General features: G+C 43.6%; 1 protein-coding gene across 4 annotated transcripts in view; it reads left to right on the top strand.

Annotated features, from left to right (window-relative positions):
* CADPS2 (calcium dependent secretion activator 2) overlaps window positions 1-26,429 on the top strand; it is a 351,208-nt gene that overhangs the window by 166,752 nt on the left and 158,027 nt on the right. For all 4 annotated transcript variants that reach the window (XM_063309566.1, XM_063309564.1, XM_063309563.1 and 1 more), the window contains exon 8: window positions 15,356-15,495. In XM_063309566.1, coding sequence (XP_063165636.1) covers window positions 15,356-15,495 — 140 coding nt within the window. The remainder of the gene's footprint in view (window positions 1-15,355; window positions 15,496-26,429) is intronic.

The following is a 26,429-nucleotide window of genomic DNA, read 5'->3' as shown; positions in this document are numbered from 1 at the left end:
TATTTATATTGTATTTTATATTTGTAACTTGTTTTTATTTTTTATGGGATTTTAACGTTTATTTATATAGTATTTTACTGTAAACCGCCCAGAGTCTCTCTTTTGGGGGAGATGGGCGGTAACAAAATCTTAATAATGTGTAAGTGCTTCTATCAAATGCAAGAACACTCCAAAGAAAAATGGGAGAGTTGGAGTGCTTGATGTTAGAATGCAAGTAACTAATGAGATACATGGTAGAATGGTACTGTAGAATGTAGATAAGTAATGAAATGTACAGTTACCTCTGTATAGGGTATACTGAGGGTAGAATTGGCCTGTACATTGAAAGTGTCATAGAGTGCCATAGCAGAATACCTATATATGGAGCAAACTATTCCTCTGAATCACTGTGTGTGTCTGTATATTCCCCCCAAAGACAATTAGTACTAGTGATATTTACTGTAGTTCCAAAGAAGCTAAAGTTAACATAGAGATTTCATAGGCAATTTCACTTGCTGTGAAATTAGAGAGATATCTGGAAAAGCTGCAATAATAATGTTGGGCAGCTTCAATCACCCTCACATAGAAGGGAAAATGTCAGTTTGGTGTAGTGGTTAAAGGTATTAGGCTAGAATCCGGGAGACTGTGAGTTGTAGTCCCACCTTAGACGCAAAGCCATCTTGGTAATCTTGGGCCAGTCACTCTTTCTCAGCCCTAGAAAGAAGGCAATGACAAACCACTTCCGTAAACATTGCCAAGAAAACTGCAGAGACTTGTCCAGCAGGTCACCAGGAGTCAACTCTGACTCAAAGGCACGCACACACAAAAAAGTGACATTAAAGACATCTTTTCTGGCAGTGACTGACCAGGAATCATTGTAGATGGCTTGATGAAAATGTCAACCTAGTCCGTAGCTGCTGTAAAAATGGCAAATTCAATGCTTGCAAACGTTAGGAAGGGAAAATGAAAATAGAACTGCTGATATAATGCCCTCATACAAATCTGTGGTGAAACCACACTTGGAGTATTATGTATAGTTCTGGTCACCACTCCTTTAGTGTCATGAGTGCCGTTGAGCTGAAGTCATCAGCGCAATGGCACACATGACAATAGCAAGGAAACAGGGGAAGGGGCTCAAGATAAGTAGCCATCAACCCATAACGACTAACGGTCAAGAAACAATAGCTAAACGGATCACGGAACACACCCAAGCCATCAGCGCTAATACAACGGAGATCGCCCAGCTGAAAGCAATCACCGGAGGAATAGAGAAACCGATGATGGGCGATCCCAGAACGCCAGCGGGGCCTCGCAACCCCTCACCCACCGGCAGGGCAACGTATTGGACAAAGGGGGGTGACGTGACCGCGAGTGAGGGGGCGCTGACCGGCGCGGGGTATTTAAACCCCGCACCGGCGCGCTCCTGTCACTCTCAGCTTTTTTCCCGATGCTGTACCTACGCTATGAATAAACCAGAGCCTGTTCCACCGAGTCAGTGTCTGAGCATTATTCATGGGTAGGCAGCGCATGACATAAAGCTGAGAGTCATAAACTCAGCCTCGCCGAGCCCCACCGGACAACAACGAGCCGCGGGAGGAATAGACGGCGAGAAGAACAGAAAGATGAAGCCGGAGCGACGCGGACAAGGAGGGCGAGCCGCACGGCAAGAAACAGAGGAGGACCGACCGAGGCCAGAGGCACCGCGGACTCCCGGAGCCATGGACGCCCACCCGACCCGACCCGAGCCTCAGCTCCAACCCCAAGGGGAGATGGCGACGGAGGCAACCCGACCGCGGGAAGGAGCAACATACCTTCCGAAACCAGCGGAGGACCCCGCGCCCCACATTGCACCCCAGCAACGGGCGTGGAGCGACAGCCCAACGGCGGTCAGCACGGAGGAGGACGACGGAAACACCCAGCAGACGGCGGAGGAAGCAGACCAACGGCAGAGGGAGGCTGAACCCCGCCGGCAACCCACCCCCGCCGACACACCGACGGAACCGGCCCCAGCGGCGGCGCAGACCGTGGACGAGGAAGCACGAGCTGAACTCGCGGCCATGCGGGCCCAACTGGAGGAACTCCGGACCATGCTTCAGTCGCTCATGCCCCCCGCGCCGCCCAACGACGTCCCCGCACAGGCCCACACCCCGAGCGAAGCACCGAACCCCCACGGGCCAGCTGAAGGTCAGCAGACGGCCCAGGCGGACGACACCACAGGCCGGGAAGCGAGAGGAAGGGCCGCGCAAAACGCCCGGCCCCCAAAGGACTTCCCCATCTTCTTCGATGGGAACCCCACGAAACTGTCGTTTTTTATAACGAACGCCAGGGAGTTCATGGGGAGGCACGGACACTCCTACGACTCCGAAGCGGACAAGATCGCCGCCGTGGCGATCAAATTACAAGACAGGGCGGCGGACTGGTACGTCCAACTGTACGAGTCCAGCTCCCCCGCCCTCGCCAACTTCCCCGCCTTCATCAATGAGATGAAAAACTACTTCGAAGACCCCCTAGCCAAAGTGAGGGCGAAAAGCGCACTCCAAAGACTTAAACAGGGCACACGCACTGTCCCAGACTACGCCCTGGAGTTCAAAGCCCTCGCGGGGAAGGTCAGCGACTGGTCCGAGACCACCCTGCTGGAAATGTTCAAAAGGGGGCTCAACCACGACGTACTCCAATGGGCCCTCTACCGCGACGACCCAGAAACGCTGCACGGGTGGATCCACCTCGCGGGGAAAGCCGAACACGCGCACCGCACCTTCCTCATGACAACCACGGAAGACACAAACTATACCTGCAAAAAGGTACCCGCACCACACGTGGGGACGGCCAGCCCCATATACCCAAAGAAGAAATTCAATCGGGAGCCCTGCGGGAAGTGTGGCAAACTAGGGCACAAGACGGCGGATTGCTTCGCCAACCGACCGCTGACCAGTGCGCCTAAACCCACCCCGAAAATTAGCCCCAAACCACCTAACCCGGGGCCGCCCCCTCACCGCCGAATGACCTTGGCCACAGCGACACCAGAGGAAGGCTGGGACGCCTACTGGGGGGAAGAGGATAACGTAGACCCCGACCAGCCGGCGGGAAAAGCTCCCCGCCTGCCCTGAAACGCGTTGCGAGGCAGGCGGTGGGACAGCAGCGCGGACCACCTCGACGGAACGGCGAAAGCCCCGTAATAATGGCGGCAATTAAACTCTCTACCGGCAACGGAGCCACCACGGCCGCGGCACTAGTGGACTCGGGGTGTTCAAAAAACCTCATCCACCCCGACCTAGTCGCCAAACTCGACCTCCGCTGCTTCCCCCTCCCCACGCCGCTGGCATTCCACCAGCTGGACGGCTCTACAGCGGGAGGGAAACCAGCTACGCTGCAAACCGAGCCGGTCACCCTGCAAATGGGCACTCACACCGAACGCACATCGTTCGTCGTCACTCACATCGGACGGCCCATCGCAGTCCTGGGGATGCCATGGCTCGCGACAAACAACCCGCGCATCAACTGGGAGACCCGCACCTTCACATTCGGCGACGGTGAGTATCGGGCACCAGTTCCAGCGGGCAGAACCAACCCCACTGTGGGACGAGCGGAGGCGACTACACAGGACAACGCCGCTACCATAGCAGACCTACCGGAACAATACGCCGACTTCTCCGAGGTCTTCGGAGAGGCGGAAGCTGACCAACTACCCCCCCACCGCAAGACGGATTGCCGGATCGACCTGCTGCCCGACGTCCCCTTACCTAGACCAAAGATCTACTCGATGACCCCGAAGGAGATGGCAACCCTCCGGGAGTTCATCGATAAAAACCTTGACAGGGGATTCATAGAGCCAGCATGCTCACCGGTCAGAGCCCCCGTCTTATTCTGGGAGAAGAAAGACGGCACCCTACGGCTCTGCACCGACTACCGGGGCCTAAACGCGGCTTCCCTGTCCAACAAATACCCCTTACCCCTGGTGAAGGACATGCTCGCCCACCTGTCCACGGGCAAAGTCTTTTCCAAATTGGACCTTCGCGAGGCGTACTATCGCATCCGAATCAGGGAGGGGGACGAATGGAAGACTGCGTTCAACTGCCCCCTAGGCGCCTTCCAGTACAAAGTGCTGCCGTTCGGACTCGCGGGGGCCCCTGGGGTGTTTATGCAGCTCATCAATGAGGTACTGCATGAACACCTGTTCAAAGGGGTCCTTGTCTACATCGACGACGTCCTTATCTACACAAAAACGCACGAGGAACATGTGACCCTAGTCAGGCAAGTCCTCGACAAGCTCAGAAGGGCGCAGCTCTACGCCAAGCCTACAAAGTGCGAATTTCATAAAGCGCGCCTAGACTACCTGGGGTACCGAATCTCCGGGGACGGCATTGAAATGGACCCCGCAAAAGTCGAGGCGGTGCTAAACTGGGAGCGCCCCCGCAACAGACGCCAACTCCAGAGCTTCCTCGGCTTTGCGAATTTTTACAGGTCATTCGCCCGGGGGTTCGCAGAGATAGCCCTCCCCCTAACGGACCTCCTCAAAACCAAAGGGTTGGGGGACACCCGACGCGCCAAGAACCCGGGCACAGTGTTGAATTGGACTCCCGCGTGCCAGACTGCATTCAACAAGCTGAAAGCACTGTTCACCACGGAGCCAATCCTCGCGCACCCGGACCCAGAACGGCCATTCGTGGTCCAAGCCGACGCCTCAGACTTCTCCCTGGGGGCCATCCTACTCCAAAAGGACCCCACGGGACTCCTGAAACCATGCGCCTACCTGTCAAGGAAGTTTTCCGAGACAGAAAGGCGATGGCACGTCTGGAAGAAAGAAGCCTTCGCGGTAAAATCGGCGCTAGAAACATGGCGACACCTACTTGAGGGAGCCACCCAACCATTCGAGGTCTGGACCGACCACCGGAACCTCGAGGCCCTACGAACGCCCAGACGCCTTAGCCCAAAACAGGTCCGATGGGCCCAATTCTTCAGCCGCTTTAATTTCCAGCTGAAGTTCTTGCCGGGCAAAAAGAACTTCCTGGCCGACGCCCTCTCCCGACTGCCCCAAGACGAAGAGCCCGCCCCAGACACCATTGGGACGGTCCTATCCGCCTCGCAACTGGGGATGGCCGTGACCACCCGAAGCGGCGCCCGGAGACAGCTCGACTCTACGGCGCAACCGACGGCGGGACAACCTGCGACCAGACGACGCCAACCGCAACTACCAGGGGGAATACGCACGGACATCGCCGCCACCCTCAAAACCGACCCCTGGTTCCTGGCAAACCCCGACAAGGTAACGATGGCACAGGACCTGGCATGGGGGGAAGGCAGAATCTATGTCCCGGACTCGCAACGCCAAGCGATCTTGCATAGGTCACACGACGCCAAGCAAGCGGGACACTTTGGGTTCCTCAAGACCCTACACCTAACACGGCGTCAATTCTGGTGGCCCGCGCTCAGGCGAGATGTGAAAGCATACGTAGCGTCCTGCCCAATGTGCGCTAGGGCCAAACGGGCACCAGGCAAACCCGCGGGGCTATTACAACGGGTGGCAGAACCCTCCCGCCCATGGGAGGAAATCTCTATGGATTTTATAGTGGATCTCCCACCCAGCCAGAAGAAAACGGCCATTTGGGTGGTGAAGGATTACTTCTCAAAACAGGCCCACTTCATCCCCTGCACGTCGGTCCCGTCCGCACAACAACTAGCCAAACTCTTCCTCATCCACGTGTACAGGCTACACGGATGTCCCGCACGTGTGGTGACCGACAGGGGCACACAGTTCACCTCTAAATTCTGGCGGGCCTTCCTAAAGCTGACGGGGACCCAACAGGCCCTATCCACTGCCTGGCACCCCCAGACGGACGGAGCCACAGAGGTCCTCAATGCCACCCTAGAGCAATTCATACGCTCATATACCAACTATCATCAAGACGACTGGGCTGAACTGCTCCCGTTCGCCGAAGTCGCATACAACAACGCCATCCACACGAGCACGGGGAAAACTCCGTTCGAGGTAGTCTCGGGGCGCGACTTTGTCCCCATACCGGAGCTACCTCAACCCCCGGAACCCCAGGTGGACGCTAGCGATTGGGGACGGAAGATCGCGGAATCATGGCCAATAATCACGGCGGCGCTGAAGGATGCACAGGCAGCCTACAAAGAGCAGGCCGACAAGCACCGGCACCAACAACCGACGTTCCAGGCGGGGGATATGGTCTACCTATCCACCAAATTCCTAAAGTCCCCCCAACCCTCGAAAAAACTGGGGCCTAAGTACATCGGGCCGTTCCGAGTCACGCAAATAGTGAACCCGGTGGCAATACGCTTGGACCTGCCACACAACCTACGGAGACTCCACCCGGTGTTCCACACCAGCCTCCTGAAACCGGCAACCACCTCTCGATGGCACCCAAGCACACCACAGCCCTCACCGGTGATGATCGACGGGCAACATCACTTCGACGTAAGGGACATACTCGACTCCCGCAAGCAACGAGGAACCCTACACTATTTGGTCAGGTGGAAACACTTCCCCCACCCGGAATGGGTGGCGGCGCACAACGTTAACGCGCCTGGCCTGACCCGGGCTTTTCACCGGGCATACCCCGACAAGCCAAAACCAAGGTTAGCAAGCCGTCCCCTGCAAAACCCCTCCCCCGTGGGCCCCCCCCCCGCCTACCGTGCCCCAAGGGAAAGGGCCACCCCAAGCCCGCGACTTGGGTGGACCTCCCCCCCCCGGGACTCACTCCCCCCGCCCCGGGCCCACGAGGCAGTAACAAGCGTTCGCCAGCACCCTCCCCCCGCCCCGGGCCCACGGGGGAGTGGCAAGCAAGTCAACAGGGCAACTTGGGGGCAACGCCCAGGAGCACAAATAACAAAGGCGACGCACTTTAAATAAAAAAGAAGGGCCTTACCTGGAGCTGATAAGCACCCAACCAGCCACGCCTCTCTCCTCGCCGAACTGAGCCAAACAGGGTGTGGCCGGAGCATGCGCACGCCAGGGCGTGACCTGGGCATGCGTACTAGGACACACCCTGGGAAGGCACGTGGTAGAGGGAGGAGCAAAGGGAGGGGCGAAAACTACTCCGGCGGGAATTTAAAAAAAAAAAAAAAGTGCCGTTTGACAGCTCCACGGGAAAAAAAAAAAAAAAAAAAACCAGAAAACCGGGGGGGAGCACTATTCGGACAGGGGGCAGTATGTCATGAGTGCCGTTGAGCTGAAGTCATCAGCGCAATGGCACACATGACAATAGCAAGGAAACAGGGGAAGGGGCTCAAGATAAGTAGCCATCAACCCATAACGACTAACGGTCAAGAAACAATAGCTAAACGGATCACGGAACACACCCAAGCCATCAGCGCTAATACAACGGAGATCGCCCAGCTGAAAGCAATCACCGGAGGAATAGAGAAACCGATGATGGGCGATCCCGGAACGCCAGCGGGGCCTCGCAACCCCTCACCCACTGGCAGGGCAACGTATTGGACAAAGGGGGGTGACGTGACCGCGAGTGAGGGGGCGCTGACCGGCGCGGGGTATTTAAACCCCGCACCGGCGCGCTCCTGTCACTCTCAGCTTTTTTCCCGATGCTGTACCTACGCTATGAATAAACCAGAGCCTGTTCCACCGAGTCAGTGTCTGAGCATTATTCAGGGGTAGGCAGCGCATGACATTTAGAAAGATATTATTGAACTAGAAAAGGTTTTAAAAAGAGCGACCAACATAATTTAGAGGTGGGTTAGCTTCCTATGAAGAAAGATTATAGCTCTAGCTTGAAACCAAAGGAGACCTGACAGAGGTGTGAATAATCATTTCTGGCATAAATAGTAGATGGAGATATTTTTTTTCTTCTACTCACAAGGTAAAACTTGAGGTCAGGGAGTTTCAGGATTGAGGGAAAGAAATACATGGTTACATAGCACACAGTTAAAATGTGGAAGTTAACCAGTCTGGATTGTTTAAACGTGGTCTAGGTTGGGAGCATACTGATGCCTGTTCGTTACTTCCCGAATCAGGCAGCGTCTTTTAAATACTGGTTACTCAGAAGCAATGCTGAAAGGGGCTGTTGTCCTCCAGTCCAATTGGCCATTGTGTGACATAGAATACTGGACTTGATGCACCTTTGGCCTGATCCAGCAGGGCTGTTCTTATGTTCTTACTTGTCTGGGGTTTGTCAGATATGAATCCTGAGTGTCAGATGCTGGTGAAGGATTGTAGGGGGAGAAGGAGAAATGTCTGTGCAAAATAGATCCTTGAGGTCATCTTCTGTATGCTGGGTCTGATGGTAGCCAGCAGACTCCATGCCTCCCCCCACTTCCCAATTTATTGATCTACTTATTTATGGGATTTAGTTATTTTGAAACTCAGCATATTGCAAAGTAAAATAGTAGCCGCAAGCATAATCTTTATTTTCAGGAATGCTTTTGTGCCTCATAGTTTACACCAGAGGCACTTTTAGAAAATAAAATGAGAGCTTAGTACTTTATAGGGAAGTATACCTATATGCCCAGAACAGAAAGACAGAGATAAACTAAAGTGAGGTTTCTTGGGAAACTAGAGGAGAAAGTGCTGGGCAAACATATATATTTACCTTCTGGTAAATCACTGCTTTCTGACTGGCCACATTCACTATATCTAAACTATATTTGGCTTTGCAGGAACATTGGCCCCAATGGTTGCTCTTAATGGGTCATACTCCCCTGAAGGAGCTGGCCCATGATTTGCGGGTCTTCCTGGATTTGCAGCTCCTTCTGGAGCAGCAGGAGAAGCCGTAGCTAGTGGAAGGGGCCTTGCCCAGCTATGTTATGATCCTATCTTAACTGTGCTTTCTTCTTGTCTCCTTCCTTCCTTGAACGAGCTGTATTTAAATACTTATACTATATATTATTACATGAAGGAAGACAGCGTGACACTACTATCGTATTGTGATCTGTAGATTGGTTTGAGCTCTCAGTATTTGGCATATGTTCTAAAATGTCTTCTAAAATGTATTATATGTATTTACCCCCACACACAGTCTCTAGTGGGTATATGCTTTTAAAAAGGAAATTAATGCCAGTGTGAAAGGAAGGCTGTTCTGAAAGGAACTTTCATGGTGTGGAGTAAGAGTGAGTTCAAAAGAAAAAAGTGGTATTTGTGTTTACTTTTTAAAAACACTGCTACTTGTGCCTCTCTGAGTGAATGCGGGTTTTGTTTCCAGCCATAAGTAATCTCCAGTTCATTCACAGATTAATATAACAGAGCAATATTGAGTTCTATGGGAATGTTGTGTGAGAAGGGTAGGGGGAGAGGGAAGAAATTTTATATTTAATTTGATGAAGACTGTACATTATACAAGAGCATGCATTGCCATTACACATATACAGTATTAAAACTTTATACACATAAAAATTTTCACTTATCACAGGCTGATTGTAAAGCAGATCTATATATTGGATCCAAACTTAATAATATCTAGAATAAACTGATTAAATGTAATGGAACATCAATTAAACATGGTTAACTTGACCCATTGCTTTCATTTGTTTCATCTAAACATGACGAAGTCTGGATAAAATGTTTTTAGCAATTTTGAAAAGTACATTCTGAAGATATGTTCTTGAGACAGGATTAAGAATACTAATTTCAGAACCATCAAAGAGCTTCTTCCTCTTCCTCCTGTCATGTTCTGGCCTTTGGAGATCCAGATATTTAAAATTAATTCAAAGTGACATTCATTGTACTTGCTTAACAGACAAGTGAATTCAGTGTGGGAACAGCTGGGGTTGTTTGAGCACAGAGCCTATTTCAATATAAAGATAACTTAGTTTTATTAGTCTTGATTATTCAGTTAAAAAAAATAATAGCCCAATTTCTGTCAGCTGCTTGTCAAATCCTTAAGTAGCCAGTAAATAATTTAGCATAGGGGGTGTCTGTGCGCATGCATGCTTTATATTGCTGATGTTCTTTTCTGTAATTGCTGATGAAAATCTTAAAATAGCTTGCTGGCATGCCTTGTGAACATAGTTAAAATAATTTCCCATTCTTCAGTGATCATTATTGTTTTTCTCTGTGGGGGTAAAATTGCTGCTTTGTCTTCAGCTCATTAGACTTTTGTTCTATTCCTTTCCCATCTGACAGTGAAGATTCACCATTCCTCTTCCCCTTAACCCGGGAGAGGTTTATTTTATTCCCTCACGTCTAAGAAATAACATGTTCCAATTCCCATCTGTTTCAGTGGTTGATTCTGATTCATGTAGGTTGTTCAAATAGCAGCTTAAGCTAATCTTTTAGAAAATAACTGATTATCCTTTCTCTGCCTCCTGCATCACAGAACTTCGGATTCTTTAAGCTAGGCATTTATTTCCTTGGCATTCTTTCTAGTTTAAATATTTTTCAAGTCTGTCCATCCTTCTGTTTCCTCAGTGGCCAACCACAAGCTTTTGGGAAGCCTTATGTGTTTAATTGAAATATCTGATTATGTTTTTCTGTTCACTGGCATATTGCATATGAACTGGTGATAACATATAGTTATATCATGTTCATCAGCTCCATCCGGCTTTGACTCTGTCAGTAAAGTACAAGATGAATGTATGGAAAAATCACTCAGTTGCTGCTAGAAGTGTATTTCTCATCTTTCAGTATAGCAATCTGTGTAGGAAACTTTCTGGCTAGTCTGTGAACCACAGATTAATTTTAGTTCCCTTCTTTGATGCCTGACTTGGAAAGCAAAAGTTGATGGCATTCATCATAAAGAATATGAGGTTATGTTGAAGTAGGCAAACAAGAACCATGGAAGACACTTACACTTTTCTCTCAGATTTGGTCTGTTGAGACTTCTGCAACAGGTATAGGTCAAGAAAAAGCTGATGTATTCAGTACTGGAGAAACTGCTGCTGCTGATGCTACCGCTATGAACTTTCCCGAGGCTCCATAAGTAATTAGTAAAGGACTGAATGGGCATATTGAATGGAAGCAGTAGTAAGAAAATGATAAAAGTTGTATAACATAGATTGACATGGTTAAACTAACAGTGCCAAACAAGAAGGCAAAAAAAGCAGAATTGGTAATAAGGACTGTGTCAGCCGTATCAGGTAGAACAGTCTAAGAAACAGACATCATGGAGACCTAAAGCTATTTTTATTATAACAGCTATAGTAACAGAATCTTGCAAGTCTGAATGTGCTACTTTTCCCCCCTCTTTTATTTTCACAAGAATTGGGGGAGGCTATCTGAAGCATTGTCACAAATTACTTTCTTGGCCCAGGCTCACGTTTTGTTTATCTGATCATTTCCCTGGTAGCAGGTCCTTCAAGGCCATCCTCTTTATTGACTACAGACGGCTATTAATCTGTTAAATGATTGTATAGAAATATATATTGCTTTATTACTATTGTCATGTGTCCAGTGTCCAGGGGATAAAAGACACATTTGTGCAACCCTCGCATCAGACTGTATGAGAGCTGCATGTTACACTCCACTGAATGGTGATGATGGAACAATCAGAGATGAGTTTTGAGGAAAAATGTGCAACATTCTGAATGAATGTGATCCAAGGGAGAACAAATATCTGTTGTATGAGGTAAATGTATGAGTAGTACAAGATGAGAAGTACAAGAAAATTGGAGACCCAAAATGAACAAGAACAGTGACTGTTTGGTAGGTATCTGCTTGCTGAACAACTACAGGAACAGAAAGTATGACTTCTGAGTAGGTAGGTATTAGTAGATAGATTAATTTCCCATCAGTATGTATGGAAAAAGGATAAAAGGAAGGAGGAACTGAGAAAAAGTATTATGTTACAGAGTACCACACAAGTATTACACTTAGAAGAAATATGAAAGTGGATGCTTGGTGGAATGATGAAAGAGGCTGTGGATGAGGAAAAAATGCATGCATGGAGAGTATAAGAAGTGGTGTTACTACAAAATAGATATAGTTAAATTTTGGGGGTTTTATTATCTCCTGCTTTTAATTTCTCTTCCTTTCTACTTTTTAGTCTTTATATTTTGCACAATATTGCTTACCCCCCCCCCCAAAGGAATAGCATGATGGCTATGTACTGTATATTCTGTTTGCTTAGAACCACCATGCTAACTCTCTGTGAGAAACCAAATTAACACATAAAACTCACGGCAATCAATTTAGGACTCCTATTTTACAAAGCTGGTTGGGGGTTTTTTGTATGTTTGTTTTTTGGGTGAGCAACTGATTTTCTATTTCTATTAGTAATTCCTAGTAAAGTCACACTGGCCCAGGATTACATTTGCTCTTCTAAACACCGTTTGCTGTAGTGCAGGATTGGGTACTTGTTGCCCTTGAGATGGTTGCTGTATAATTCCCAGCTTCCCTCATCACTGGCCATGCTAGCCATTGGTATCTGCAAGGGAGGTGGGGGCAGCATTGTGACTGAACCTTCAACATGGTGAATGCTGCACTATGATTGAAACCCCACCTCTTCTATATCTGCATTCGCATTGCAGGCATGTAGAAAAGAGAGAGGTTTCAATTGCAACACCGTGCCTGCTATCTTGGAGGTTTTGACACCACCTGCAGATACCTGCGATGCTTGCTGTGCCTGCTGAGAACTGTGGTACAGCCCTATATGGAAGATAGCAAGATTTCCAGCTTTGCAACAAGAAGAGAATCAAGCATGAATGGGTGCTGTATGAGAAGCGAGTGACCCTTTGGAAAAAGAATGGTAGTTTGATCATATAGAGAGAACGAAAGAGACTCTAAATCCTATTATGCCACATTGCCAAATTGCCATTGCGGGCAAGGTTGCTCCTTAAAGAGGCAGAGCTTTTTCCTAAGCTCAGGAAAATATGCCTTTGAGGCCCAATTATCTTGTACCAGTGTTTACCTACCTGCTTTCTGCCCTAGGATTTTTCATTGTTGTCTTTTTGGGGGGAGGGAACCTTCCTCTTATTCTCCAAAAAGCATTTCCTGTGTTCTATCCAGAAACATTTCACCTTCCTGAAGGGATCACTTATCTGTCTAAAACAGGTGAATTGCCATTTGAAGAGTTCTGAAAGTGGCAAAATGTGACTAGTGCTGCAGCGTAAAACATCTCATCTGTTGACTAGTTGCTGGAGTCTGAAACGTTTTCCATGCATTGGCTACATTACAAAGATAATTCAGCAGAAAATAAAGTACATAATGTTCTATTGGTTTAATTCATTGGTTAACTTACAGTTGTGCTATTAATTTGAATTATAATTTTGATACATTTAACAAATGTTTGTCTCTCATCTGATTCTTCACTAAGGAATGTATCCACATGCAGCCCAATTAGAAAAACTCTGAAATCAGTTACAGCATTTTCCTAATTGTTTTTAAAAATATATTATTTTGCTAGGCAAAAAAAGAAAGAAAAAAGATTAAAGAGAAAATAGCAGTGCAGAATTAGAAAGAAAAGCTACTGGTATACTTACATTTGTTGGGGAGGGGGAATAATTTATTGGGAACATAGACATACTGCATGCAATCTTAAGGAGAAAAATCAAGTGTTTGGACTTCTGTGTCCAATATGGTTCTTGTTAAAAGAAATGTTATCAATATAGCTAATAAATAATGCCAAAATTATTATGTTTGTGTCAAGTGTCTATTTCTAAGGATTTACACATCCATAGAAATTATGCCTTCATTGTAGAGGCTCATTCCTAGCATTATTTTGAGAAAAAAAAGCATCCATACCTGCATAGCAACAAACCATCCATCTTTGCAGTAAGGAAATGTGCACGTGGGAGCCGCTGAATCCACTGAGTGTATGCAGAAGCTAGCTGGGACTACTGTGCCCATACAAAATAGCAATAAGCAATGCACTGGAGTTGATACCAGGGATTGGAAGATTCAAGGGCTGTAAGTTAGATGTATTCAGGAGTGTGAGATGGCATGTAATCTGCAGAGAAGGGAGTTCAGGGTCAATGTGGGAAAGAAGGGATTTTGCTTACCCTGGCTAATGATTGACTACTTCAGAAATTCTTTCGTTCAAAATATTATTTGGAAATAACTATTCAAATTGGGAAAATATCATAAGAGAAATTATCATTGCTCCAATCTACTTGGCAGAGAACTGACCAAAAAAAGAGAGAAAGAGAAAGAACGTATCATATACCCATTTGCCACAACTACTTAGTTTGGCCCCTGAAAACTTAGAATTGAGTCATTTGTGCCCAGGTGATTGGGGTAACTCAAAGTACTGGGCTATTAGAAGGACCTAAAGTGCTTCGATAAATCTTCAGAGCTGAAACAGAGATTCTGTTTATAACAAGAGAAATAATGGAAGCATGAAAATGTATGTCCTTTTTATTCAGCTTTGATATTTAATATTGTTAAAATACAGCAGTTTAGTAAAATATTTAATAAAACATACAGAGACTAATGGTAATATTGTGGTAATTTGTACTGTTTCTTGACACTGAAAAGGGTGATGTTCTTTTTAGCATTTAAATAGTTCTAAGAATGCATTTAATGATAGGATATTTTGCTGTTATATTGATATCTAGTTTATTCCTTCAGGTGAATGGAATTGTTTGTGTTAAGATAATAAACCTTTGCATGAACTAATCATGCAAAAGGCATGTTTAATGTGAAAAAAAATACTGCAATCATATTTATTATCCACTTTGGTTTTTCTGATTTTGTTCCAAAATTTGCAGTTTAATATTATTCACTGGAAAATAGTGTGTATTTGCAGTGACATCAAGTGATAATAAACATGGTTTGACTTAGCAATTTCTACAGCTTTCAGATGCACATGTGAAATAGCTCAGAGAACATGGACAGCACAATGCAGTTGACAGTGTTATAATATAATTGTGTAACTATAGCACATCTTTATATTTTGTAATGATATGAATTTTAACCGAGTTATTTACACTTATAACAACATAAGTTAATCAGAGACTGAGATTCAGCTACCTTAAACTGAATATAAAATATTATCTTCATCGTGGCTCCATTAGCTGCATTGATTAGAATAATAAAGGTAGTATTGATTTATTTAGGACATTTAATCCTGAAGCAAGCAAACATTACATATAAAAAGTTATATTTTGATGCTCTCTAACGTTCATTGTTGGCAAAAGCAGGTAAAATCTGGGGAATATTGAGTAGCATGCAATAATAAGTGCTTGTTTCACTGAAGGACTATTTTTCAGCTATTAATGCTCATTGTGTTTTGAAGTAGGTCAATGGAGAATCAGAACTCTTATGTGACCTAATTTTGAGAAAAGGAACCTGTCTGCTTTGAAGCTATGAGTTGCAACGAAATGGAAGTTTATGACCTTCTTTGGATCCCCTGTAATTTTTTAGAAATAGAAAAAAATGGCATGGACAGCTTCTGGGCTGACCAGAGATTTCTAGTAAGGAATTATTGTAATCTATCAGATTGATAAACAGATTTCTTTGTATCTTTTCCAGGTTGTATTGTACCCAACTTCCAATAGCTCAAAGTCAACAGAGCTGCATAAAATGATAGTCCCTAAAAACAGCCAAGATTCTGACTTGCGGATAAAACTAGCAGTGAGAATGGATAAACCGCCACACATGAAGCATTGTGGGTGAGTGCCTATTCTGCAAAAGAGTAAATGCTAATTCTGTTTCAGCTGCCCACATAATTTTGTATTGTATGGTCTATAGCCTGAAGAGAAGAAAAGAAAAAGAAGCAGTCTAAGTGTGACAGGATAAAACATAAGATTTATTTAAACCAGGTAACATTTTTAGCCTCAGAATAAGTAAAAGACTCATTGCACAATCCAAAGCAGGATGGGAAAAACATGCATTGAATTTTTAAATGATGATTTCCACTGATACATATTGCATATTTCCAATTTTCTTTGTGTATAGATCAGATTTACCATACAGAACTCTTTCCTGTTCTCATGTTGTCATTTTCCAAGTACATGTAAGAGAACAAATTGTAGTGGTGGTTGTTTGTGCGGTACAGATGATCCCAAAGGAAGAGATGATGTCCTTAGCTAATATCTAAAATACCATAAAATGAATTTAGGCAATATGTTACTTCCTATAATGCACTGACAGACCACTTTTGAAATTCAAAAGACTTTGAGAAGTAGCTTCAGATTCTCTAAAAAGAAAGTGAGAAAATATAATCATATTGGACATGCCAAAAGAAACTGTGCAATCAGAATATTGTCAGGGATATAAATATCTAAGAAGGTCTTACACTACAATTCGCCACAGTTAAGTATAATTCGTTAATGGGAATCTTTGCCTCAGAAGGAACAAACAGTTCTATATGTAGCAAAATGAAAAGGTCACTGTATACATAATTTATGACAGAATTTTTAAAAATTGATGAAAAATACTTTCTTAGAGCTGCAAACAAGGAGAGAGGTTTTAAATGATTAAGAGCTAACCATTCTACTTGTAGTCTACAAGGCCCTGATTCTGAAGCAGATTTTTTCTTTAGAATTCTTTTCCGTTGAAGAATTTAAAGAATGACTTCCAGCTATTCTGTCTCATGAGTTTTAACTAACACTTTAATGCAAGCAAATGTTTGAATTTGCAGGTTGCTTGGGGGGTGGGGGGGGGGGAGAGAGAGAGAAAGAGAGAGAGAGAGAGACATGTTTTATCAGATGAGTTATGTTTTAGCACAGCCTAGTGGCCAAAAAGATGTGTTGCTTCATCTAATAAAAATACTGTAAACTTTTTAAAGCCATTAAATAACATTTAGAAAATGAATTGTTGAGTTAGGTGGAGGGAAGAAACAAGAAATCACCTCAGTACCTTTTGTAGTTGTGGGCTTCTGCTTCTCTAATCAGTTTAATCTTTAAAATTGGCTGAGTTTACCACTGATAGAATTAAATGAAACTGTCTACTTTCTATACGTTATATTCTTAACGGTTCGTATAGCCCTTTCCCTTTTGTTCTTGTGACAAATCCTCTCAAGGTCTAGATGGAGGTCTTCCTCAGCTCCTTCAAGATTATTTATTGGTTCTGCATCTGGGGACAAGAGAGAACAGGTCTTTGCTTTCTATGTGACATCCTTTCAGGTATTTGAAGAGTTATGTTCTATTCCCCGCAGTCATTTTTTTCGTAAACTTAAATACACCCAGCTCCTTTAGTCTCTTTTCATAGTTCCTTGGTCCCTTATCATCCTCACTGTCCTTCTCTGAACCTCTTCCAATTTCTTTGAGTCCTTTTAAAAGTATTGTTTCAGAACTGAAACAAATGTTGAGGTGGCAACTCACCAAAACAGAATAAAGTAAACTGTGTTTCCTGTAGTAGTGAGCACTTTGTCTTCTTATAAGACAAAGCATTATCCACTCTTCTTTTAAGGATGCACCTCTTTTCTCCCATTCTTCGCTCTTCTTCTTCCCCTGAATCCTCAAAGCCTGTATCATCTTCAGAGACCTGAAAACTGTTTCTGAGTTCTAGCAGTGCAAAACCTAATCTGTGTCTCTTGCTTCTGTTTGCTAGTCTCACCTACTGGATTTGCTTCTCTCTTTGATTGCCTTCCTTGTGGAAACTTGGTTCCTCTGTCAATTTATGCTGCAGAGACTCCCTTCACAGAAGTGAGAGATCCTTGTCCTTTCTTGTTATATTATCCTTGTCCTTCCTCCTTCTTATCCTTGTCCTTTCTTATTATCTTCTCCTTATTGTTGAAGTGACCGACAGGAAGCTCTGGCGTGGGCTGGTCCATGAAGTCACGAAGAGTCGGAAGCGACTAAACGAATAAACAACAAAATTGTTGAAGTGTGAGCTTTTGTTGTTCCAATCCTTCCTGCCTAAAAACAGCCTGGTATATTTTTGCAGCAAATACAAGCATGGCACAGCCCTTGGAGGAAAGAAAAATGAAACTAGCATTACAGGTCACAAGTTCAGATTCATGCCCATTCATGTTTGTTTCCAAAGACACAACCAATAAAAAAGTTGTTATTCTTGTTTGGTTCCTAGCCTCTTGGTTTATCCAAGTACACCTTTTGATATATAGATGGAAAAATTGTGCAAGCATCACTATTTACTTGACTCTCCCGCAGGATTGGGTTTGCTGGCAGTTACTTAACATATAGTAGCTGCTGTTGGTCACAGGGACTCTCTGTAACTGATTCCCAAGGCCACTGCACAAATGTGGGGCTTCCAGAGAATAGGGAAATAATAGTGTTTGTTTGTTTGTTTGTTTTCTATAATGGTTGCCAAATCTGCTAGCTTTACTAATCCAAACCCAATTTGCTATTCCCATATCTTGCTCATTAGAATTGTCAGATAATTCAGCAGTTAAGCAAAGTTCTGTGCTCCAGGAGGTTTGATTCAGTTAAAGCTATTGAAGAGCACAGGTCAAAAGAGGAAGAAAATGGAAAACCATATTTAAAGAAAGAAAACATAAAAGATGGATCAGCTGGTATTTTTCGAGCAATTGTATTTCAGGGCAGTTTGCAGGAAGGGCACATTACGTTTTATAGTAAGAGGCAATCTATAACCTTCTGATTCAGTAAAAGTATACTGTTTTATGGGGTGACAATGCAAGAAGAGAGGAGGAGCAAGAATAGGATTTAACTCTCTGGTTTTGCAAATATATATGAATAGAAATAATCTGCATACAAATATGGGTTAAATTGTACTAACGAAATTTAATTTGGCAACATAAATTATGAAGTTTCAGGCTTTCAGTCCTTGTTTTGTCTTTCAGCAAAATAAATAGTTTATCAAGAAATAAAATGAAAATTGAACTGCATAATAAGTGATGCACAGAAATTGCATTAAAGACTGATTGGACAATTACGTTGAGGTTAAGTGTAAAATGTTTAGAATAGGAGGGAAAAAAATAAGTGTGTGTTTAGATCTTTAGAGAACAGAGACAAGTTTGATTTTAATGATCTCTGTTAACTTGCTGTAAGAGGATCTTGCAAACCTTTATAATAAGTTCTAGCCACTTTACTTGCACAGAAGAGCTGAGAGACTTTTAATTGCCCAAATATATATTATTAAATGTTGTGATGTGTTTCTATCATTATCAAAAAAGAAAGATAAACTATTAGGAATTCAGTGATGTAACTAAATAGTGTGAATAAATCAACATTTAATTAAAAGATACCTCAAGACTTTTTGTGGCAGTGTTAAGTTTTCAGCAAATGCCATTTCCCATACCCAAGATACCACTGGTCCAAAGGAAATGTTCTTAGTTTTCCAGTGTTTTGCTAAAGAAAATCTGGCAGTTGACTTATCCTGACCAATGTAATAGGGCTATGCAAATCTTTCAAAAGAGGTGCTTCAGAACATGTATGTACACATATGAAGAGGATAGTGGCATGCACAGGGCCTTAATTTTCCTGGGGGGAAAGCAAATGAGAAGCTAACTACTCTGACTCAGCTCCTGTCTCTGGGGCTTTCTTGCCATTCTGAGTGTGATGGGATGCCTAACAGACTTTGGGAACTCAGAAGAGGCAACAAGACAGTTCAGGAAAGAAAGAGGACAATTACAGAAGTGATTCTTGACTGCCCAGTGAGGGAGGAATCATGAGAAAGGGACTCAGAGTAACTCTGCCTTAATTACAGTAGCTATAAATTGTGCAGGAGAATTACTTTGGAGAGCTTTTTCAAGATTAATGTCAAGCCTTGCGTGGCTAGCAAACTCAGGAAACCAGAACCACTTGGATTTCTGGAAAGATCTTTATTGCTAATAGGGTAATGTAATAGAATCTTGAAAGCTTGCCCAAGACATTCCATCACACCAAGGCTCTCAGAGAAGTGCCCCTGCTGGTGTCCCTCAAGAGCTGCTTTTTAGACTTCTCCTTTGCCCCTACTCTGTTAACAACATTTGTTATGGCTGCTGGAGGAACATAACTGTTTGCAGTGCCTGGTTGCCCCTCTGTGGTTTCCCTTCTGCCCTCCCCGCGACCCCCCCACCCCCGATGCCTATGCTGCTTCTTTCATTTGTCAGAGGAGTGGTGTTCATGTTACTCAGGCATTCCCTGCTCTGGAAAGGATTTTCTTTGTACCTCAGCTGGTCACAAGAAACAGGAATGAAGAGTGCCTCTTCCTGTGATGGGCCCCAGCATCAACTTCTGGAAATTGCTGCCCCTCTGCAGCACTGCTGCTGCTACTACTTTTTCCTCCTCTTTGTGATGATTCACCCCAGATCTTAAAGCCAACCAGGCCCACTGTTCTTCTCTGGGAAGACTAACTTAAGACTGAAGAATGGTTCTTCCACTCTTGGGGAGTAGAAAGGAAGTTTCTTTGCCCATGTGTTCTCACCAGTACAGGGAGTGTGGTATGGTGGCTGAAAGGATACCTCACAGTAAGTCCAACTACTGTTTCTTTGAGGAACTTCTACACATTCTTCTAACGTACTGGTGAAAACTGAGATCAGGATCTTTCCTTTTTTACTTACATGGTTCAGCAATTGAGACTGCTGCATGGAAATAAGTAAGTAGAAACGTGAATAGTGGATTCATTGAGTTGGTATATGTTTTCTAGTAATATATATTAGTCTCTTTATGAGACTAGATGCTGGTGTGCACTTCTGTTTGTAATGACTGCATTAATCAGCTTGCCATTAAATTCGATTCATAATTGATTAGGTTAGAAATCTCTTTAATGCAGTGTAGTACACAGTACAGTGAAAAGGTTGTGAATAAAGATTCCCGCGCTTTCCCCAAATTAAACAGTCCAATGAGCTCAACCCCCTCACCTTCTTCGGCATGCAGCCCCCCTTTTCATGCCAGTCAGTTCATTTCCCGGCAGATGTCTCCCAACAGCTCGGTAGCTCGACCTTGGATACCAGAGATAGTCCAAACAAGATGCTTTCCCACTCCTGGCATGTCCCCCTCCCACTTGTGCTGACCCGCAAGTCCTAACACGTGGTAACTCCATTCATGCATGCAAATCCAATCAGAAGTTCTGGGAACGTTTGATCGGGGAGCATGACACTGTTTAGCAAAGATAAACATCCATACATCTTGGCTATTGTCAATTTTTTGATATCCATTGAAATATCTCTGTGCTGCAATTATGTATGGTAATTGTGTTGTAAGATGCACATAGCTCTTGCTGCAGTTGTCGTTCCCACTTATTAAAGCATATTTTGTTTATTTGGATGCTGGCCCCCATCCATTTCTTAGGTCTCTAGCTAAACTGATTCTGACTTCCCAGAGTATTTGTGGTGGAGGAAAGGTTGTGACACACTTATTGTTTCCATTGTGGTTACATACTCAGAAGCATTTCATAATCTTATCTCATCTAATTAGCTTAGCTGCTGGGGTCAGTTGCTTTTTTATTAGCATGACAGGTTTGATGATTTGCATCAAATAGCATAAAGCAAACCTGTTCATTTTATAGTAATATGCTTCGAAGGGTTTTTAAAAAAAATTTATAACATTTTGTATCCTAACAGATTCTGCTGAATTGACTCTGAATATCTTTAATTTACTGTATGAATACGGAGATAGAAAAAGTGAAACCCTAATCCTAGCATCCAGGAGAATATTTCTCTTTTTATATTGTTGAATAACAGCAATCTACCAGTGATACTTTTCTTAAAGCTTACTAATGAGATTGTTTTGAAAACAAGCATGTGAAAAACATGCATCCAAAAATACAGTAGCACACAAATGAATATCTATATTGTCTATATCTATAACTGTAAATTTATTTATTCATAGCCTTTCCAGAAAATCTCAAAAAAGAGAAAACAATAGAAAATATATAAAATAAGTAATAATTTAAAAGACATGGTAACAATCATAACACTGTCAGAGAAACATAAAGGGAGAAATGGCTGTGGCTGCTAAGCCCCAAACATGAGAGTAAAAGGCTGTGTCTTCACATGGATGTCAGCCTTGTGAGCTAGATACAGACAAGTAGCACACCCAGAGGAACTAGCTGTACTTTATTGTAAGGTTACATTAACAGAATCTTGCAAGTCTGAAAGAACATTTCTCCCCCGTCGCCTTTACAGCCCAAGAAACTAGGGAGGGTCCCTTCTGAGATGTTTGCCATGCCCACGTTCCTTCTGCAGCCCACGTTCCTTCTGCAGGCTAAGCTCCCTCTTATCCGACCATGGCCTGGCTATGGTTCTTCCCCCATCTCCCAAGGTCATTCCCACATGCCATTACATTAGATTACAGCAGAGCCCATTGGGCTCTCTGGGGAAGGGCATTCAGAAGTGGGGTGCTATAGCATAGAAAGCCACTTGTACATTCCACTTCTTTCAACTATGGGATTCGAAGGAAAGCCATACCCGCACACAGATTTTAATGTTCAGGCAGGTAGATATAAAGAAAGAAGGTTCCTCAAGTATCAAAGTTCTAAGCCATTAAGGGTCTTGAACACCATTACTAAAACTTTGAAGTTTGACTGGTATACTAATGCCAAGGTGTATAGTACAGCGTGTAATACATTCTCTCTTTCCATGTGATTTATTTGAAGGGGCCTCAGTGTGTCAAAAGAGGCAGCGAAGTTGTGCCACTCCTCCATGCTCCATTCCTCAGATGTACACATACCGAGTGTGGATAGCTCTGTAGGGCAATCCTGTGGATGAGGGCTGTCAGTCATATATATGTAGATTAATCATAGAGGATCTTCTTAAACTTCTCATTAGAACACCTCACCTGATTTAAAATGTAGACTAACAGCTCCACGTTCTGACCTTCACCTTATTTGTAGGAAATTCATAGCAGAAGCAGATTGGCCTGTTTTGCTGTGCATCTACATTCCACCTATTATTCCTATAGCACATAGTCATCTTCAGGGGATAATTTTGGGTAATGACCCACCACTGAACAGCTGAGTAATTGTATTCCCCAAATTTAAGTTTTCAAGAAAACGATATGATGTTCATACTGGGGTGGGGAGTAAAGCTGCATGATTCCTGCATCATCTTTTTATTAAGAAGGAACTTCAGAGTCCAGGTTGTAAGGGAATAACTCAGTGATATAGAAATTCTCTCTGGAAGTCTTGGTCATCTTCTCTTGTACATACTTGTGGACCTGGAATCTGAAATGGTACCTTCTATAGTATAGCTTATTGAGAAGAGTGTTCTTCTGTTTCTGTTGTGTGTATCTAATGTGAAACAATATTGCATCATAAAGTCAGAATGTGTTTGTTTATACAAGGTTATGACCTCATGAGAAATATGTCATCCCTGAGGACTCAGAATCATCCTGTATGTGTCTATGCTAGTGCTACGTGAATGACCCCACCTCTTAAATTGGCAGATTAACTTCTCCTTTCAAATGATTTGTGTTTGTCATTTTTAAAGAATGCATACTGAAGTGATATATATGTTCTCTTCACTCTAAACATCAATGTATGAAGTACTTTCAGAAGGAAGACTTGATTTTGCTGTTATTTATGGTGTCAGAAACAATTCAGATATGATCAGTATTAGTAATCCAATTTTATATAATGCACCATGTGAATTTAAGATTTTAAACAAAAGTTATTAATCTACTGGAATAGAAGCAGCTGCCGTATTTATAGTCTTGTGTATTACTATGAAATATTAAATAAATTGATCACAAGAGGGCAGCATGGTTTAAAGGAATGCTAAAAAACAGTGTTGAACTGATATAAAGTTCAACATGTAAAATGTACAGTGCCACCAAATGTTATTTTATAGTTATAGATTACTTTTTATTTCCAGCAATATATTGATAAGCAATCTCATTCAAAAACTTTTAGAACTAAAAAACACACCATTGACCTATAAATATATTTTGACTTACATTTTGAAAAGAAGTTACATAAATAAGAATTGAAATCTTTGGTATTATACATTCAAAACATGCTTTGTTTTATACTAGACTTTCTTTCAGAAGAGTTGGACCTCCCAGAATCCCCAGCCAGTATGAATATTGGCCCAAAACAGGGAAGTTGGGGTGGTATTAAAAAAGTCAAGATGGTGGCCACTCAGTGGAAGACCTGCCCCTTTTTTACATGTGTTACCCATGCAGCACACGTGAAAATAGCAAGGCTTCAGTTGGCAGTAGGAGCTACTATATTGACTTTTTTAATCCCACATACAGAGCATTACCTCCATCCAAGGCCAGATTGGGAAAGTCTGGTTCATTCCTTTATAATAACATTACAGCCAAAATGTGTGGTTTTATCCACACCTCTTTATGCTGTCAGGGTGGCTAGCTTTTCTACTTCACAGATTGGACTCAGGGCCAGATTTCAAGCCTTAGCACCTTATTGCCATGGGAAAACCTGTCCGTTAGCTACCTCAAAACCAAGGTTATGATATTTTCAGAAGCAATCCAGTGCTATAGACATTACAGGCAAATAAATGGAAACTTTGTGGATCAAGTCACTAAGATATTTACAGGTAGTCCTCAAGTTACGACCACTTGTTCAGAGTTACAATGGCACTGAATGAGTGGTATGTACAACCAGTCCTCAAAGTTTCAGCTGTCGTAGCACCCCCATAGGCACATTATTGTGATTCGGGCACTTGGCAACAAGCTTGCACTTACGACGGTTGCAGTATTTCGCGGTCACATGATTACCATTTGTGACCTTCCCTGCCAGTTTCCCACAAGCAAAGTCAATGGGGAAGCCAGCAGGGAAGGTTGCAAGTTGCTCCTGTAAGTCAATCCCACCACTTTTTCTCCCAAGGAGCCCCCCGCCCAAACTCCATAGCACCTGCCTGCAGCAACCCACCCACCTGCTCACACTCCATAGTGCATGCCCACCCACAGCACCCCCCTTGTCCACACATGGCCCTCACTGGCCTGCCTGCACTTCGTAGCACCTGCCTACAGCACCCATGCACCCCCTGCATTTTGTAGCGCTTGTCCATGGCACCTTCCCACACCCCGCACTCCTTGCCTAGGACTCCCACCTTTTCCTGCTTAACCACCCCCACAGTCCTGGGGTTACAACAGCAACTGGGGCTGGGGGGATTGCTGTCACTAAGCGATGCAGTCACTGATGTCACGATTTATGACTGTATCACTTAGCAATGGAAGTTCCGGTCCCAATTGCCATCATAACCCAAGGACTACCTGTAATCTTGGACTGTTCGTTCATCAGATCATGGAGGGAACAAATTAGGTCAGTGATTGAAAAAGCTAACAGCAGCACAAGGAGTATACTGGGTCTCCTCTAGTGTATACCAGTGGCTATATAGGTAGTCCTCATTTAGCAATCACAATTGGGCCTGGCAACTTGGTCATTAAGCAAAGTGGTCATTAAGTGAAACATGATTTTACAATCTTATTTCAGCTTTCCTTTGCTTTACGGACCTGCAACGGTCATAAATGCGAGGACTAGTCACAAAGTTACTTTTTCATCACCATTGTAACTGTGAACAGTTGCTAAACAAGGCAATTGCTAAACGAGGACTACCTGTATAATATCTTCAAAGCAAAACAAGTCCCCAGATGCTATAGGGCTTCTAGTTATGTGCCTACAAATAATTAAATCCAATGAAAGCCATTAAATCTAATTTTTTTAAGGGGCTGAAGCTAGTAAGGTGGGAAACAGTGATTCTCAGGCCAAAATCATTATGTAAAAGTAGAACAGGTGTCACTAACACTCAAACCAGGGAAAAGATCAGCCAAAAGTCTGTTGATCCAAAAAGAAGGAAGAAATGGCCTAGGATTTAAATCCTGGGACTGGCTGAAAATTGAGAGCTTTTTTGGGTTGAGTGACTGACATTTAAGTTTTCATCTGCTGCTTGTTTTGCTTTGATTTTGTTGGGTTTTTATTTATTTTTAGATCTTATTAATTTATCATGTACTGGATTTTTGTCTATTAACTGCCAGAACACCTAGCAGATTACAAATAAGTAAACTAATAAATCAATATGTAGGATTTGATCCCTGTGTTCTGCAGCAGGCAGATCTTCTGCATATACATAATTTCTTTCTTGTCTGCAATAAAGCAACTTACTATGTTTAGCTGTATCAAGTCTGTGAAGCTTGTGTGGCTGCTGTGCACAGATTAAGTCCACCTCTATTGGAGGTGAGTCTGAACATTTCTAAAAGCCTTGTTTCAAGTCCCTTGCTTCATTTCTAACCCACACAACTTGAATCTGGTTTGTGTCAAATAGACCTATATTGTCAACTCAGTTATTGGTCCAAACCACATATTACTAGGCATTCTTTAGCTGCTCTGATTGTTTTTGAAAATTTCAAGTTAACCTAGAAGAAGCAGCTCTCTTGTAATATTTTGTCAGCGTGGCTTTCTGAGCCACTTTTTGTTAGAATTCAATTTTTAGGGTCAAACTGAAATAAAATTTTAAAAATATCCTAGATATAGACTTCCAAAAAATATCAGGAAGGCTCTGACAGATCATATGAGCTGAGATTAATAAAAAGCTACTCACCTTGGAAAGTGCCTTTTTGACCTTCCGTGCTTAAACCACCACAGAGCTTTCTCTGTAGCTCACTTCAGCATTTTAGTCTCACTAATACTACAGGGAAAGTAGAATAACTGTCCTAACAACCAGGAAACACACTGAGACAAGGAACTGGTCTCTAATATTTATTGCTAGTACTTAACAGGAATCCTAACAAACTGAAGAAGC

This window comes from Candoia aspera, chromosome 7 (genome assembly GCF_035149785.1).
Source record: "Candoia aspera isolate rCanAsp1 chromosome 7, rCanAsp1.hap2, whole genome shotgun sequence".
NCBI lineage: Eukaryota > Metazoa > Chordata > Lepidosauria > Squamata > Boidae > Candoia > Candoia aspera.
Note: the sequence above shows the minus strand (reverse complement) of the source record. Positions and strands in the feature narration are given on the sequence as shown.